Source organism: Uranotaenia lowii, chromosome 2, assembly GCF_029784155.1.
Source record: "Uranotaenia lowii strain MFRU-FL chromosome 2, ASM2978415v1, whole genome shotgun sequence".
NCBI lineage: Eukaryota > Metazoa > Arthropoda > Insecta > Diptera > Culicidae > Uranotaenia > Uranotaenia lowii.
In genome coordinates, this window is record NC_073692.1 from 312,646,479 (window position 1) to 312,665,703 (window position 19,225).

The window sequence follows — 19,225 nt, forward strand, 5'->3', positions numbered from 1 at the left end:
ATCCATTTAGCTAATTATTTAGTGAGAGTGCTCCCCAGTTCCCAGGACCGACAAACCAGGTGCAAATCAGCAAAAAATTTTACTATTAGGTAGTAACGAACGGCCCACATCGTAGATCCAATTGAAACAAAACCGTTCACTTCAATCCAACTCTAACCAAACTCTCGATGTAGCGGCGATAACAATCGATCTCTCCTCGTTATCATGCTCCGAAGACTGTGACTGTGACGACTGCGAAGAAGACTACGCCAGCTAGCTTCAGAATTGGAACCGAACCGAACCGAGAAACAATCGACGATGATGATGACGACGACAGATGAATGGCAAACAGCCGCAGCAGTGCACTTTTTGGTGAATGGAAGCGCGATGAGCATGAGCATAACTTCATTGAGCTTTCTCGAGGCCTTAGATATATCTACCTATGATGGATGGGTACCTACTATCCAGTACTATATCTAATAGCTTAGCAACTAATTCAGGTGAATGGCGGAATTAAATAAGAAAAAGCCACCCATGAAGCGAGGAAACAGCAGGTAGACACATACCATAAACATTGACTCAAGCTAATCAAAGAAGGTGTGGTAGCATTGTTGAACGAAAACGAATAATTTAGCGATTGGGAATGGGTAAAAGCAATTAGATTGACGAAACAGACAAATCAACCCGATTTGATTCATTGCTAGGATAATGTTTGTAGCCAGTGAAGTCTGGAACATTGATTGAATCAAGACATTATGTGTTGAGGTATTCGGTTAGAAAACCAAATTTTCTCGCCTCTACATTTTTTAAGGAGATTCAATTCGAACCCAACGTTTTAAGTATGCTAGAACTTTCTTAAAGAATTTTGATTAGTTATTTTTGTTTTGTTTTTTAATTTATTTTTTTTTTGTGAAATAAATGTTTGTTTTTAAATTTATCATTATGACAGTTTGGCCATTGAAGCGAAGCCAAAAGTTCGACCTTCACAATTTGTTTTAATGCCACAGTTCTAAAAAGTCGGTACCTCCTTGTTCTTCAGAAACCGTTGCTTGAGTGCAAAATTTTACAATAGCGGCATAAATCAACGGCAAGTGCACTGTACCAGCCATTCAATTATAAACTTCTTGCCACACCCAACATTGACCATCATCACTTGATGGTCTTGGAGTTCCAATTGATCGTGGCAGAATTTCACCCGGGTAGACAAATTCCACTAGCAGCCGACAAGTTGAAGAGCGCAATTCAGAAAAATTGAAAATTGCAAACCGTCGCTCACGCCGCCTGGATCACGTTTCTTTCAGGGCCAACCAAGCAACGGCCATTAAAGCAAAACGAAGGCTCATTTTTCGAATAGATCATTGAGTTGTTTTGTTTTTTTTCATTTTTGCTGTGTTTTTATGTTCGCTTCCCCTAGCTCAAGACAGAGCTTTCTACGCGCGATCGTTCGCGATTGCTGTTGCTGTTTTACAATTCCGTTGCAACATTCCGCGTCTTTGCGTAGATTGCACCGCGAAATGCGTTATTCACTGTTAAGGTTCTCTTTGCTTTAGCTCGTTGGCGGCAGTGGAGAATCACTTAAACTGCCAAGCAGACATTCTTCAATTGAATCTTGGCTACCCATAGTTCACGATCGAGGTTGACCATTCACTTGATTTTTTAAGCACGTGCAGAGTATGATGAGTAAAGAGTGTTCGGATAAAAAAAAATGATCAACTTAAATTCGCCGTATTTTTTTTCTAATCATTCAGATAAAAAACCTGAACACCCCTCATTTAGTAGGTGTGCGTCTACAATGATGTTTCTATTTGGATTTTTACATTAGATCTTTATAGTTATCAAAATGGCGTCCAGGCAAGAGGAGCTACGTATCAAAATTTGGTACATGCGTCGTGAAAAACCAAGCTATAGGGGAAAGGTTTCCTAAATGGGCCTATCGGGTTAAATGACCCTACGGCTGTTTGATGAAATGGCTGACAAGACAGCTTAACTAACCAATACATTTTGAGGCTAGTATGCGTAGAACATAAGGCAAGAAAGAATTTTATGAATCCATATGCTCAAAAAAATTTAAAAACTCATGCAATGTTTGATACCTTTTGATGTAATATTTCGACTTTTAAAAATTATACGTCAAGAAGCTCAAAATAAAAACTAGGATGTTTTTTGTTTCTTATTGAAATGAATTTAAATATTAAAACATATTTAAGCTTTTAAGGAGGTTTAATAATATTTATATAGTGGAATAAGAGAGTGTTTTTGTATGCCCCCTTCGTGTTTGTAAAATGCCTCCATCCTAAAATTACAGGTTAAACAGAATAAATAAAAGATTTTTATCATTGAAACTTCAAATCTAAGCTCTGATTAACATCTTAACAGTGAATTGAAGATCTAAAAACAGATTTTATAAAGTTTTTCTTATGGATGAACTGCCTCCATAGTATGGCAACCCTAACTTTTGTTTTATTCCATAAAATTATAATTTACTTAGATTTTTATAAAATTCAGCTTGGTCGTGCGGAAGTTATTATTTTCTAGCAGTTTCAATGAAATTATTCCGAAATATTGCCCAAAAAACAGGAATTTTGTTCAAAACAAAAATAGGCGCATTTAGCCCGCACGGTTTGAGGTTCGGCATTTTAGACAACAGTTATGATAAAATCAATCGTATTCTCGAAAACGGAAGGAAATTTTAAGATAAAAATTACTCCAATGTTTAGAAAACAGATGCCTGCACACGTGTATATAGTTTTTGTAGACTTATTCGATGTAATATTTGATTAAATCAGTGTTCTGCTTAATAGGCGCATATAGCCCGCTTCTCCCCTACACTGAAACTAAAAACAATCCAGACTATCGATTTCTAGCTCTGCAACCTTATTTAAAAAAATCGTCAAAATCAAAATTGTTTTTCTTTTCAGCCGAAAGAACATTATATGTATTCAAAAAATATCATATTACTTAGAGCAAGTTCACTGGTGTTGGGAAAAAGTGGTAGAAATTTTGACATTTTGAAAATTTTACCATGCAAAAATGTTTTCAAGATCTTGGGGCGTTGTATTTTTTTTACACCACTGTTTCTATTTCAGCCGTATGTGATAGAAATATTGCTATTTTTGCATCACAGCATGCGAAAATACAACACGTGTTGTAAAAAAATTGAAGGCCGAACTGAATTGAGGATCTTGAAAATGTTTTTGCATGGTAAAGTTTTCAAAATGTGCCACAAGTGTCAAAATTTCTACCACTTTTTCCCAACACCAGTGAACTTGCTCTTACGTGATAAAATTTATTTAGGGAAATTCAGGGAGACTTTGTTATTTCCCTTCGCCTTCGGCCTACTGAGGATCATAATATGTGCGCTGCAACATATGTAGGGGATCTTGGGGTAAGACGCCCACGGTTAAAAGAATCCTTTGAAACTCATATACCCAAAATTCATCCTTAACTACAATCATGAGATCATCGCCTTGGGCTCTTGGGAAGAGAGGACAGGAAATGGTCTTCAACACCATGTGCAACCTGGTGTGAGATTTTTTAAAGTATCCATCATAAATGCATCCAAACCCAAGCCTTATATCAACTTCCATCATCGAACTCAATCCTATACTTCCTATCCTTCGCTTCATCCTCCAAGGCAGCATCGAATATCCGAAAAAATGGAAGCAAGTGTTTTAAGCAAACACACAAAACGCTGAATTTGATACTTCATAGGGACCGTCAACAGTTTTTCTTAAACTCCTTCGGTTTTTTAGACTGGAATAAATTTAAAAAAAATCTGCTCTGTCCATTTTGTACTCAGTTCCCCTATGTCCAAGAGGATGAATCTACCTCTCAGGTCAAAGCATATCTTTTTTATTAGTTCATCACCCAGGTGGTAAATTCTTTTTACGGATTGCATTCCAAGGCACGGGGAGCCACCGCGTCCCCTCAGTTTGCTACTCTGGGTCCATGGGTGCAATTGGTGACTCATGATACTATGTACCCCTACGTCATAAAGTCCACCTGGGGCCTCTGGCCATAATTCCCATCCGGACCTGCAACGAAGGCTATACCCGTGATGGAAGACCATACTCGCGCAAAGCGCTCCAAGGCTCGCTTGGTTTCCACGACTATCGTGCGCTGCGTCCTGTTCGAAACCACTGCAAGAGACCAATGACCTCTCCCCTAACGACTCGAGATCTTGGATCCGCTTGGTTTGGCTCGAGCCCTCTCCTCTTTGCCCGTCCGTGTGCCAGTTCAAGGTCTTTTACGCTTACGACTCAGATGAATTCCGACGGTGATGTCATCCTGCCTGACTCGAGTGGCTCATCTGACGGCGACGTGAGACCACTCTACCCGAGAGTATCCTGCTGCGTGAATACTCTTCTCTCTACGAGTTTGACTGCGGAGAAGGTCCTGTCCTATCCCTGCAGCCTCCGTCGCAGAAGGTGCGTTCTACTCGGATACTCCGCGACGGTAACGGTAGAGATATCCTACACACGCACGCGACGAACCAGGCAGCTCGGCATACGCAGAAGGTGAAGTCACATCTTTGTTTGCTTTACTGCTAGATTCGGACGCACACTACTCAGATGCTCCCCGACGAAAAAAGTCACCCTACACCGGTCCCGGACTGGTGCTGGTTAAAACTCCTCTGCAGGGCAGTCATGATCCGGGTGAACTCATTGCTGACCATGCGCCAAGTATTGGCATTCTCACACATCCTCTGCACGATGTCGTCGTCTGTCTTGTCTGGTCAGCAGGCGGCAAGCAAGTTAGTGCGTACCCCTTTCAACTTCGGACAGTTGAACACCACGTGCTCTGGTGTCTCCACTGTGTCACCGCAGGTTGGACAGAATGGCGAGGCCACGTGTCCAAACCGATGGTGGTACTACATGAAGCATCCGTGACCAGTCAAAAACTGCGTCAAGCTGAAATCCACCTCTCCATGTCTCAGATCCATCCAAAATTCGAAGTTAGGGATCAAGCGATGGGTCCACTGGCAGCGTTCCGAGCTGTCCCAATGGTGCTGCCAGCTGGACATCGAGGTCACCCTGGCATGTTTTCGCACATCGGGCATGTGTCTGTGATCGTAGCAGATGATATCTTCCCCTAGCAAGACCGAGATGGGCATGACCCCCGCCACAACATTAGCAGCTAACGAGGACACTGTTCGGTATGCGCTGATAATTCGCAGGTTCATCAACCGCTGCATGCTGCAGAGCTTCTGCAGATTACATTGCCTGCTCGAGGCTGCCGGACCCAGAGCTTTGTTCAACTGGAACGACTTAGGAATGTCACGCAGTTCCTCCAGCGAAATTTGCTACTCATCACGCGTATCCCAGTCTTATGGGACCCCCGGCCATGTAACTTCTTCGTGCTGTGGGAACAGCTCGTTGACTATTTCGCGACGACACTGCGTCTTGGTCATGACAATCACATGCGTCACATGCATGTGCAAGAATCCTCGTCAGGTTTTCCGTGGACAGGTTTTCCAAGCTCCGCTCCCAGTTTAACACTTCGACAAAGACGTTCCGGTCGAATTGTGTTGTCTTCCAGAGGCGTGCTAAAGTTATCGTACCTTTTCTACCTGCTCGCGTACTTGTGCCCACATGATAACGGATCGCAAAGTGATCGCTATCGGTGAACGCGTCGCTTACCCTCCAGTCGCTCGTTCAGCAAGGACTACAGAAAGTGTTGTCAATGGTGGACTCCCTCCCATTCCGCCTACATTCCCCAGGTCTACGTTCAGCCTTTCCAAAGATTCCAGTAGAAGCTGACCCCTGGAATTTGTAAGCCGGCTACGGCCCACGCGTTGAATTCCTAGCCGATGACGACGGGGCTTCTACCCATGAGACCTTCAACGATTTTGTCCATCATGACGCCGAACCTCTCCATAGACCACCTTAGGGGACGTAGCAGCAACAGACGAAGATCCCGTTGACTTTGCCTATCACGAAGTACCCTCTCTGGCCGACACCACCTTGAAGCATGTATGTTAAGATTGGAGATCATATCTCAAGGATCACACTTAGGGCCATTCATATATTCATTGTGCCTGAACGACGCAAATCTCGCACTGAGATGATTGCTCGTTTCTTATGTTAACGATTTTAAACTCTACTATATATACCATCCGTGTCCCCAAAAATGCAGAGTTTTTACAACTTCAATTGGACGCTTTTTCTAATTGGTGTCACGAAAACCGTATGGTCTTAAATGCTACAAAATGTTCATTCACATCGTTTTCGAGGAAACACTCAACATTTTTCTTCGACTACCGCATTACCGCAAACACCTGTCACACGCGTTAGTGTAGTTAAAGATCTAGCTGTCATGTTCGACCAACAACTTTCATTTAAAGACCATATCAAAGACATTTGATGTCTTCAGCTAAATTGTTCAGGTTGACATGGAGCATATTTTTTTTTATAAACATTTTTGCCAGGGGAAAAAGAAGCCTTAAACAATCATCGAAAAAAATCTACTCATAAACCCCTACTATTTTATTTAAACAAAAAGTTCTCTAGTGATCCAAAAATATTTTATAAAAACATCCCTCCTCCTTTACCTTTTTCCGTTGGAGAGAGAGAGTTGCATCTCGAAAAATTAAAAAAAAAAATTTCGTACTCGAATATACTTGAATACTTTCATAATGAATTTGGTATTTTTGTTCGATTTGTTCTCAAGTAATGCATAAAAGGGAGAGCCCTTCTCCCCTTCTTATCCCTTTAGTGGAAGGACAGATGGGTCTCAAACATCGTAAAAACTTGACTCGTAATCTCATACCTTCCTATGTAAAATTTTGGATTCATTTGCATGATTAGTTATCGAAAAATGCATTATATTCTTCCCTTTGTTTCTTGCCAATCGAAGAGGGTGAAGTCCCAAATAATCATAGAAATATTTCTCGTACCACCATTGTGAAATTTGGTTCCATTTGCTTGATAAGTTCTCGAATATTGCAAAAAATTGTATGAGAGGCCCTAGCCCCTTTTCTATCTCCACACTGGAAAGAGGGAGGAGTCTCAAACCATCTTTAAATATTCTTCCTATCCATACACCCTCGCATGCCAAATTTGGTTTCGTTTGCTATATTAGTTCTCGAATAGTGCTAAAAATTGTATAGGACCCCCCTCCCCACTTCCTATTTCCACATTGAAAGGAGAGCGGGGTACCAAACCAGTTTAGGAACATTTCTCGTGACCAAATACCCTCCCATGCCAAGTTTGGTATCATTTGCTTGATCGGTTCTCGAGTTATGCAAACATTTGTCTTTTGTTTGGGAGACCCCCTCCCTGTTAGGGGGAGGGGTCTGAAACCACAATAAGAACCTTCCCCGGCATCCAATACCCCCACCAAGTTTTACGTAAATCGGGCCCATCTGCTAAGTTTCACGTAAATCGGTTTAGTAGTTTTCGAGTCTTTTTTTTATTAGTTGATCACCCAGGTGGTAAATCCTTTTTACGGATTGCATACCAAGGCACGGCGAGCCACCGCGTCCCCCCAGTTTGCTACACTGGGTCCATGGGTGCAATTGGACGACTCATGATACTATGTACCCCTACGCCATAAAATCCACCTGGGGCCTCTGGCCATAATTCCCATCCGGACCTGCAACGAAGGCTGTACCCAGGGATGGGAGACCATACTCGCGCAATGCGCTCCACGGCAAGATACTCGTTTCATACGTCCTACACCAGCAATCATCATCCACTCTTTGTCACGATTCACGACTTACGGGTTGGCAGTCCGTTCACCGCTACTCGTGACTCGAGTCCCACATATGGCCTCTTGTCACAATTTGAACCGTCTCTCCTCGTGACTTGAGACCTTCACCCGCTCATCCTCTTGACACGATTCGAGGCGACTCTACCACCTCTTCTCGTGTCTTGAGGGTCCTCGCTCATATCGTCTCTTGACCCAATTCGAGATGAGAACAACTCGCATCTCCTCGGGTCTAGAGATAACCACATATCCTATTTCTCCATCTCGACTCCCACATGTTACGGCACAAGGCCCCTCTGTCTGTCGTGAGTCAATCGTATCCGCGAATCGGGGCCAGGAACCTCCCCGAAAGGCAGATCGATCGAAATTCGCCAAACATTTGGTCGTCCCGCATATCGGGGTCGCGACTACCCGATACACGTTACGGCCCCTCCCTCTTGCAACTGAGCACTGGTACCAGGGTGCCCAGTCGCACCACGTTTTTGCCACACTCGGCACGCAGCCCGTCGGTAGCTGACTGTACCAAGTGTGACGTGTAGTTCTCTTGGCCGTACATCTACAGGTGGTCAATTCTGTAGACACGTTTCCACTCTGCACCACGGGGAGGTGGAACTACGTCGCAGAGTAGGGAACAGACAGACAAACAGACAGACAGAAGAGGAATGGATGGAAACAGGAAATCTCACCTATCACAATAAAAAATCAAGTTTCTTGATATTTTCATTTAATTTTCTGGCAAATTCGTATGAAATAATATCATGTCACCATTAGCAGCATATCAACCCTTGATTTCAACGGATTTTTCATCATCTGATCCTGTGAATTTTTTCCGATCATTATGCTGAAAAGTAAACAAAAACTGCATTATAGTTTAAAAATATATTTAACATTTACCAGAAGAACTTCATCTTAAACTTACCATTAAATAGATCACCATCACATTTTACTTAAAGAAAACTTCAACTGCATGGGGAGTGCTTTGTTAGACGATGAAAAAACTGATGGAACGAACGAATAAGTTAATTATATTTTCACAAAGCCGTTCTTCTATTGTTTGTAAGATGTTCTTATAAAAACTGAAAGAATTTCATAAGACTCTTATGGAACATAATTTGGCACTCTTAAAAGCTGTTCATAAGACGCATCTTAATAAATTATGATTGTCTGAGTGTATTACATCACCCTCAGCAGTTACAGTCAAAGTATAGAAAATACCTTGAAAAACCGTTTTTTTTTAATCTGACACGTTAAAGATTGGATAAAATGGTTCGCTGTCTTCAAAACAAAGTTGTAACAAGTCAAGACCTACAATTTTCTCATACATTTTGATGGTTTTGGAGGTTGCTGAAGTTCTATAAGAAGCATTTAGTTTATTGATTAAGTGTTACATGTATTAATATATATTTTGAATTGAATACAACATGTAAAACTGAACAAAAACATCAAATGTCTATGTCTTGATCCCTGGGCACTATTATATTCGTATAGCTAGATTAATGTTCTACACCACTGTCCCAATGAACATGAATCAGCAAAAAAGTATAACTCAAATCGACAGAGGGATCGTAACGATCTCTCTGGCGATTTTGCATCATCTAATCGGCAGAGAGGAACACACCATACGCGTGCCTTGGGCGAGTGCCACGAAATAATCTAAGACACGCCCTCCAGAGAAACACACGAAAACAATCCGAATCGTGTTTGTATGTTTCCCTTCGAAACGCGTGTTTGCCTGCCTGAGAAGTCGACTGCTACGATTGAAAGCACACATATAAAAAAACACGGGAATGAAATGCGAGCAAACCTTACGAGTGTACGATTCAAACTGATTTCGTATGTACGCATTCGTATTCGTTGCCTCTAGGTATCTCGGCAGGACAAACCGAATTTGCGTTCTTGGAGTGTCGCCGAAATTAACCTTTCTATTTTAAGTTCGGTGACTCAACTTTAAATTTTTGCATGCTCTGTCGATTTCTGAGAGAACGCGTGAACTGAGGTGCACTGTGCAGTGGGATAAGAACTCGCGTTTAACAGGGATTGGAATCATATTTGAAATTTTTCTGTACGACAGGACTCGTATTGCTTTCCCATTTGGATACTGCTTAGAAACGCAATATTCTCAAATCACTGACAACACGTGCAAATCCCAAAGTCCAAATGGAAAAAAATGAAATAATACATGACTACTTTAGTACCTTAACATAACCGTTAAATGATTCATATAACTGGAGGTATCGTACCGTCAAACGGGGCATCATGCAAAAGCAGGGTTAGATGCAACATTTCTATACCACAACACTCATTCTATTTTTATTTCAATATACTGTAATAAAGTTATCATTGAATGATAACAAATTGATGATGACATTGTTTTTAACATCGTGAAAAAGTTTTTTAAAGTTTTTGATTCTCATAAAAAATTTAAAAAATCGAGCAATATATGTTCAAATTTTCACATTTTTCGATGCCGTAAAAAACATTACCTCGTATGACGGATTGGCTTAATGATATCACCTAATGAGCCTCTATAAACAAAAGAGACAAAATGTCACGATTGGAATTTTCGATTTCCTGTCAGTGTCATTCCAATCGAGCAAAAGACTTGTCAAACTGGAAAATTTGGAATTGCGAAAGCGGCGGTAGCGAAAGTATTATCATTCATATCTGTAAACAAAGGGTAATCAAAACACAGTTTTTGGATGCTTTATTTCAATTACAAGCTAGATTCTCAAGGACTTATTTCTTGGTACTTAATTGGTAAGTTATGATTTTATTTAATGATAAATATGTAGGATATATTTTTTTTAATTTTGAGTTTTCATTGACTGCACAAGATGTTCCCGGATCAGCGGAGTCGAAATGGAAAGTTTACCAATGAAAGTTGCGGATTCCAGTACAAAATACCCCGAAAGATGGCAGAATGCGAGCAATTTCTCCCGTTTTTTTTTTGGCTCAGTCGGGGACCGGAAGAAAAATATATTTTTAAATCCGAAGCAGGTTTTGTTAGAACAATTTTTTTGCCAAACACTCCATGATTGCAATTTTTTAGATTGATGACAATACCAAAAAACAGCTTGGTAAAACAGCAGACTAGACCAAAAACCACTTCCGAAAAAAGTAAACGCAACAAAAATTGAAGTCATGTGAAGTTTGAAGCAAAGCAGTGCTGCTCTCAAATGAAAGCGGGGTTGCTAGATGATTTATTCTTAAAAGGATCAGATTGCGTCTCTTTTGTTTTTATTACAGGCTCTTTAATATCACCTACAAACTTTATATTGCTTTCTTTATCCAATACCAACACTGTTGGTGTATAAATATTTTTCGGACAATCACCAAATTTTTTTAAATAAATATTTTTATAATTCAGTTAGCTGACTGGGGCAAAATGCAACAAAATGCAAATCAGAACTAAATCTCATAAATTGCGTTTCCATATGCTCGGATATGATTGTTTTGCATTATGCGTTTATTAACATTAAAATTTCATCCATCCTAAGATTTATTCACATCATTTAAAGTAATAGAATATTTTGTAGTATTTTTTACCCCTAAATGTATGCAGCAGATGAACACTTTTTTATTAAAAACATTTTTGACAGAAAAAATGTAAAATTAAATTCGAACCAAACCTGCAATTGGTGCTTTATGCGTTATGACATCACAAATGTATCAAAAACTTTAAATTTCCAAACGTTTTCATTTGATTTTTCATTAATTTCGGGGGTTTGTTGCAACTTGCCCCTTTTTCTTAGTAGGGTGAAAATTGCATGTTTTTGTAAATTTAAAAACAACTGGTAAAACAAATAATTTTTCTGACTATGTCAGTTTGGTGTCCCATCAACCTTAAAACTTTTGATGCATAAGAGGTAGGATTAACTGTGAGCATAAGTTTTTTAGAAGCCATTGAAGTTGAAAATTGTTGTATGTTGCCCCAGTTGACGGTATCTATTTAGTATTTATACAAAACATAATCAATTAATCATCAGCACTTCTCCACGCAATGTGATGATACACACACTTTCAACGCTTCGTTCATTAAATAAGTGCTAGGGAGTCGCGTTTTTATGACAGCATAAAAATTATGTCAGTTCCCGTACCGGCCGAGGCGCATCAGTTTCGTGCGTCTCAAGGACAGAAACTCTAGTAACATACCTAACCTGGCACCTGATTTGCTATTTAGCTTACGAAACTACGAGGAAATAGGCACATTTTCTATCGAGCATCAACAACAATGCAATGCAATGAAATGGTTGATGTTACAAAGGCCACTGTGCGTTACAAGGCACAACAATTTTTGAACCTCTTACCTATTGAGCGAGTGGCACACAAATCAGTCACAGTTTCGTAACGCGCGAGCTCGTTTTGAATGGATGATCGGATGAATGAAAATTTGATGGAAGGAAGACGAAAACGGGTAACAAACAAGAAATAAATTTACCTGTACGCACACCGTTTGGTTCACTTACTCAATTACCCGTCTATGGTTTGGGGTTTCTGCCAAAAAAGTCTGAAAAATAAAAAGGAAAATAAATGTGAATAGGAGTTATGAATACGATATACGCTGTACGATGAATGAAAAGCGTGAAGGACGTTGCTAGACTGACAATGGTCCAATTAATGAATGTACGTGGCCAGTCAAAATGGTGTAAACTTTGTTGGAACACTCTACGTAACAATATATGGGTACTGAGCTTATGATGATTATATGTAACGAATGGAGGATTTTTCAAGGTTATTATTGGTGTAAGAAATTTGAGTGATATATCTTCACGGGTTCCAAATATGTTGTAAATTCAGAACTGTAAAAAAATGAAGAAATAAAATGTGCTTGTGAATAGAAACGTCGACAAGTTATCGGGTGCAAATACGAAATGATCAAGTGAAAATAGTGAAACTCCTATTCGCACTTGTTTGCTTGCAGGCAGGTCGAAGTTTTCCATCCCATAAATTTGCCTCGTTTATCAACCCCAATCGGGCGTCTTAATAAATTGCTGTATTTTTCCCACAGGCAATGGGTGGTGAAAATGGGCACAACGATCATCAGCATCATCAGTAGCAGCAGTAGCTCAATGAATCGATGAGGAAGAGGTGGCAAAGGAAGAAAGGAAGTTTGCTTAAATCAGTGCAAGAAGAAAGTGCAATTGTGGTTTAGTGAGTGATTTTTCCCGTTGCTTTGGGAGTGTTGTGGCTGCCGGAAGGCCTTCTGCCGTTTTCAAGGCATCAACTCCGATGCCCGGCTGCGAATATGTAACAATCGTCAGAGTTGATGGCAAAAAGCAACTTTGTGCTTCCGATTCCGATTCCGGTGCGGCAAGTGAGTTGTACGGGTCGTGCCAATCAAGCGACGAACCTCCTGCTTCTGCTTCTGTTCCGGGAAAATTGTTCCCAAAAACTGCACGAATCGGTACCATGTGCTTAAGGAGATCATGGCAATTAGTCGTTGCTGTGCTTGCAATACTGTTGGCGGCCAAGGAATGTTCGTCGTATTCAACGAATGAGTTCGCTGGGTTGACGGATCGGGAAATTGGTGAGTGATTTTTTTGTTTGATTTTACCACAGGCAAAATTTTACGTTTGACACTTTAAAACTGTTTAGGTCTAATCAAAATATATCAAGATATTATCAATAAGGCTGGAACCAATTAGTATTAGATGAAACGTGAGAGGAAAAATAATTATGCACAATCACTTTAAACCCAACATGGTCAGGAGGAATGATTGCTAAGACTTTCAAACTCCAGGGATCGAAAAATTCCGGGTCAGAAATTTTACCTTGCTTACCTTACTCCTTATCCGCTCTTGAGTGTCAAAATGCCACTATTGGAAGTTTGGCGACTTGTCTTTGTTCGGGTGCATTCAAATAATACAATTTCTTCGGGGCCCTAAATGAATTTTTTAAATCTTTGATTTAGCATCATTACTTTATTTTTATGAAAGCACCCTGAAAGCCCAGGAAATAAACTGCCTAATCGTGCCTATGAGTGTTAATTTGACACTCCTCGCTTAAAACCGCTTTATTTCTCTTGTTTCTCAACCGTTTTTTACAAAATTTATAGTTTTGAAAACCTCGTAATGTAACTCGAATATGTTTCTAGACAATACTCAACTAAAACATTTCAATTTTCCGTTATCCAAAGTCTAAGAAAAAAAAATCCGAAAAAACATGCTTCGGAAAAAAGTTTGTAGATAAACTACGGAATGCTTAGAAATTTACTTAGTGTTCAAGAGTGCTGAAGTTAGAAGCTATACGTTTCACATAAGTATTTTTTTTTTAAGACCATGCCCACAAAAAATGTAGAAAAGTGGTGTAAAAACCGTACTTTTCAATAAACGAATCGTCAAAATGGTTCAAGTCATACCAGATAAATTTTGAAGAGAGCATTGAAAAGTTGACGTAATTTGGCACATTTTTGCATTTTTCAATTATCAAAATTCGAAATAAAGGATTTTTGACGAATTTTCGAAAATAGCTGTTTTTCGAAACTTTAGTCAATTTGAATTTTTTTTAGGTTATTTTTGCACTAAAATACAATTTTGCTCTGAATTTTGAGTATGTTAACGCAAGATTTCCGCAATAAATTTATATTCACCAGAAAGCCAATTTCATACCAAGTCGAAGGGGTAGGCGCGGACGCCCTGGCCGATACCAGAATATTGGGCACGTAAATCACACACAAGCTTTCCTCCTCACTTCCAATATGAAATGAGAATTCAAATTAAAAATTTATAGCCAGAATTCCGATGATTGATGAACGCTTTAGGAGTGCTTCTACTTTGGACAATAACACGAATGTCCGAGTAAGTGATTAATGTGAACATTAACTATTGGAAAATATGTTTTATGCTCCTGTATTTAATTTTAGTTCCTTGATAAAGAATGAATATAATTCGAAACGTTGGATGAAGCACATATAAAAATTGTTATAAATGACCTGATAAGAACGGAAAGCCCATACATAACCTTTAAATTATTCGCGGTCGAACAATAAATCTACCAATTATAGTAGTGTACAATTAAAAGTAAATCCACAATATTCACGTGGACGTTTGCGTTTTTGTCTATTTTCGCTCACTCGTCAGCATCAAAATCAGAAAAAAGTTAGGTATTAAAGTTCAGCGTTTTTGGCGCAGATAGAAAGAAGTGTAGGTAACGTTTAACGCCAAAATACTCAACTGGTACGAACCACCTTATGATTTGGTCGTTTTTGCCGCCAAGTCCCACCCAATTTTGGAACGAAAAAGCAGCTGCTAGCTTTAGTTTGCGCTAGCCTATGAACATTTAGAATTTTTATAACTGCTTTCTTTGGCAATTTTTCGAACATTGGATCATTGCATCCATATTTCGCACGCTGTATATTCTGTGAAATTATTTCATCGGCTATATCGATGAATTTTTATATTCTTCGAGAAGGAATTTATTCCTTACAGGCGAGCACCCAGTTTTTTTTTTAAATGTAGGCTCATTATTGCGATTTTCTTTTCGCGCTAGAGTTGGCACACAAAAATATCGTCAATCTCTTATTTCGCTCTACGATTTCGCCTTTTTATCTCACCATCATATTTGTACGCCTCTTGAATGCGTTTCTTGGAAATCATGGTAACCAATGACATAATCAAATTTTCTCAGCTTTCATAACAAACTGTCAGAATATTTTGCGCCGAAAAATGGCACAAATTATTCATATCTAAGCTTAAATTGTTGAGTAGGTATCATTTTATTAAACTGTTGAACTTTATTTGGTAACATACTTGCATTCCAGGAAAGGTGCTAGTGAAAAAAACGGAGGACTTTATCTGATGCCTGATTTTTAGCTATCCGTTTGGTTTAATGTTATCCGATTGAAGTTGCACCGTATTTAAGTTTCACTTCCAAATTTGCTGTCCACTACCTACACGTTTAAATTAAGAAGGTCGTTTCTAATTCCCGGCCTATGGTGATGGTGAAAACAAGCCAGTTAAAGGAAATTAAAATGGTAAAGGAAAATGGAATGCTATGAGATTTAAGAAAGATCACATGCGGAATATACAATGTATATTATACATGGTGTTTCGATAGAAGGTCCAGCAGTTGATCGGCAGATCTCGATTGCTCGTGTTCGCCGGTTTCATCACGTTCACCGTGGTGAAATTGGCTAACGCGTATCTTTTTTGAAAAATTCATGGTATTTACGGCTTATGTTCTTCCGTTCTTTGATAGCTTATGTTTCTATAATTCTTTCCATCACCTACGAAAATGAGATTTAAGCTTTTTTCCTGAGATTTAGCTTTTTTTTCTCAGATTTGAGCTTTCATCTACAATTCTCTCAAGGCAAAAATGCTTAAATCTGAGAAAAAAAAAGCTTAGAAACGGGATTCACTAACACTTAGCAAATAGATGTTGGTGACACGATACATATAGAAATTGTATAGCATTGTTTCCCCGTGACAAAATGGGTATCATGACTTTTGGTTCGTGGGAATAAAAACTAAAGTTGTATGGGAGGCTCCCTTTTCTAAAGTGAGAGAGGGGGGGGGAGGGGGCTCCAAACTATTAGTAAAACCTTACCCACTTCCAAAAACATACCCGTGGCAAATTTCAAGCTGATCGGTTAGGCGGTCTTGATTTATATGAGTTGCATACAAACAAACAAACACACGAACATACAGTTGCGTTCAAAAAAGAATGAAATAGCGTGAAGCTGCGCACCCACTTTCAACTTTAACGAGCTGCCTTTTCTCTCCCGGATGATATTTTTTCATGCAAATATTATACAATCTAGTTCAACTATCCAACTAACACTCTACGAAATTTGAAGTCTTTACCATGACGGGAAACAAAGATAGAGCTATTCCCGTAAAAAAGGGAAACTTGGAATTGTTTCATTAAATTTGCTGTATCCTCGACAATTTTCATTGAAAAATCTTGAAATTTTGTCCAAAGATGTAAAAATGTTTGATCTTATACCAGGCCAAGTTTCGTCAAAATCGATGAACGTAATCAAAAATGGTGCCGGGTAGAAAATCAGGTTCATTATCGCCCAGCAGACGATTTCATTCTTTTTTGGACGGATGTTTGTATGGAAAACATCGTTATCCATGTATTCTGAGTTTTTTCTTTCACAAAATCAAAATTGATTACAAAGAATGTTGTAAATTTATAAAAACTTCATGTATTGAAGAAGTAGTACCCAATTGAGAAGGCACTACATTTTTCGATACAGTTACTACTACTACTACTACTACTTCTTCAATACAGTTAATTGATGCGGGACAAAGAATTTAGCATGTGGTCAAGCTTCTATTTCAAATGCTCTTCGCTCTTTTCACCACCTTAGAATTTTCTTCTGATCTCCTATCCGTCTTTCATTTCAACTCTTTAACCCTCACCGATAAAGCCGCAAATTCATTTCATATTAATCAGATTGTGTCACATATTATTTTATTTTTGTATGGGAGCCCCCCCCCCTCTACCAAGTCGGTGGGCTCTGAAACTATTATAAAAATCAGTATGAAGTCCAGTAGTTTCTGAATCTTTAGGGAACAGACAGACAGAAAATCATTCATTTTTATTTTAAAGACTAGCTGATCCGGTGTGCTCTGCTACACCTTGCCAAAATAAATTAAATTTATTAAAATTATCTAAATTTTTCATTTTTTGTAGGCATCTTTTTAAATAAATTTCAGCATAAATCATTAAAGATGATTTCATATTATTAAGTGTATCTTAATCTTTAAGTTTGTTTTTTAAATCTGAATTTTTCACTTTGTGTTAGTAATTTTCATGAGTTCTCTGATTTTGCCAAAATGTATGTTTTATTGGTATAGAATCTCCACCTCCCATTCTTACAAAGTGGGGAGGGCTCATGAACTTCCATAAAAACATCGTCCATTACCGCATTTTACTCGATGTGTTTGATAATAATAAGAAAAAAAACTTGTCTCTTTTCCTACTTCGTCCTGAAAAAAAACGGAGGGTCTTAATTTATTCGTATGCAAATAGCCTGTCTCATAAAAGATGGTCCCTTTTTATTGATAAGTGATCGATTTATGATTGTATCCCATTTACCCGAAAACCATTGCCCAGAATGAATTTTTCCCAGAATGACAAATACCCGAAATCAAACCCCAGAATGAACCATTTCCCAGAAAAAAATTCCCCAGAATGCACCATTTACTAGAAATTTTTTTCCCAGAATGGACCATTTCCCAGAATTTTTTTCCCCAGAATGGAACATTTACCAGAATAGCACAAATCCCAGATTTTTCCCCTAGTATTTTTATTTGTTTTTTTTTTCTAATGAATTCTTGAATATTTCATATGATTCGAAATTAATTTTTTCAAAATGATTTTTTAAATGAAACTACGACTTTGAAATTTTCCAACTAAATTTATTTTAGAACCAATATTGTGCTTTGTTTATGGTTTGGGTACTTTAATTGATTCAATGCTTACCATGGTCCTTTAAAAACCGTTTTGGTATCCGACTCCTCACGCTGCGCGTTCGAACTTGAAAGACGTTTTGTCCTTCACGCTGTCGCGTGGCGGACGGGGCTAAGGGATCACCCCTAGCTTTCACGCAGACCTAGGAAGCCCCGACAGACCTAGACCAATGTCTTAGGGCCGCCGCTTCCGACGGCCTCAGCCCCTTCATCCTCGTTGGTTGCGGCCTTGCCGCAAAAGAATAAAGTTATGAAACCCCATTTTTTTTGTAACAATTCCTTTTTTTTTAAATAATTTCTAGTAAGGATAAATGGTTTCAATTTTCTGGGAAATGGCCCTTCTGGCGAAATAATTTCTGGTACATGGTTCATTCTGGTGAAAAATTTCTGGGAAATGGTACATTCTGGCGAAAATTTTTCTGGGGAATGGTTCGTCTGGGGAAAAAAATTCTGGGGAATGGTTCTTTCTGGCGATTGGAATTCTGGGGATTTTTCATTCTGGGCAATGGTTTTCGGGAAAATGGAGTACAACCCGATTTATGACAAAATTTGCCCTTTCCTCTTCCCACCCCTACTACTTGAAGGATGCAGGCGTTTCTTATAATCACACCCATTTTTCGTTCCCAAAAACAAACAAATTTGGTACCATTAGATGATAAATTCTTAAGCGATACATCAAAATTATATGGAATCCCCTCCTTTCATCTCCTTTTTGCAAGGCGGAAGGTTTTCTAACAATCTTAGAAACATATCTCGTACCCAAACACCGTCCTATGCAAAATTTGATTCGATTTGCTTGATTAATTTTTAAGTTATGTCAACAATATTGTAATACGGCCCTTCCCACTATCGGACTCATTGGAAGAAGGGTGGTGCCTGAAATTAAAATAGAACCATTTCTCGTGCCTTAATCCTTTTCTAAGTGAAAGTTGATTCAATTTCTTAGATAAGTTCTCGAGTTATGCAAAGAATTGTATCATCGCTTCCTGACACTTAGAACAAAAATCCGATCGTTTTCTCTATAATTTATAAAAAAAAAATCCCTGAAGGAAAAATTCACATTAAAATTTGGGTGGCACTTTCCAACTGGGGTAGCATTTTATCCAACGCGCACTATGGAA

The 19,225-nt window shown here is 38.9% G+C and overlaps 1 protein-coding gene across 1 annotated transcript in view; it reads left to right on the plus strand.

Moving 5' to 3' along the window:
- The window catches only part of LOC129747772 (uncharacterized), a 70,613-nt gene that overhangs the window by 8,440 nt on the left and 42,948 nt on the right, over positions 1-19,225 (plus strand). The window contains exon 2 of the mRNA XM_055742120.1: positions 12,695-13,213. Within this exon, the coding sequence (XP_055598095.1) occupies positions 12,916-13,213 (298 nt within the window). The 5' untranslated portion in view covers positions 12,695-12,915. The remainder of the gene's footprint in view (positions 1-12,694; positions 13,214-19,225) is intronic.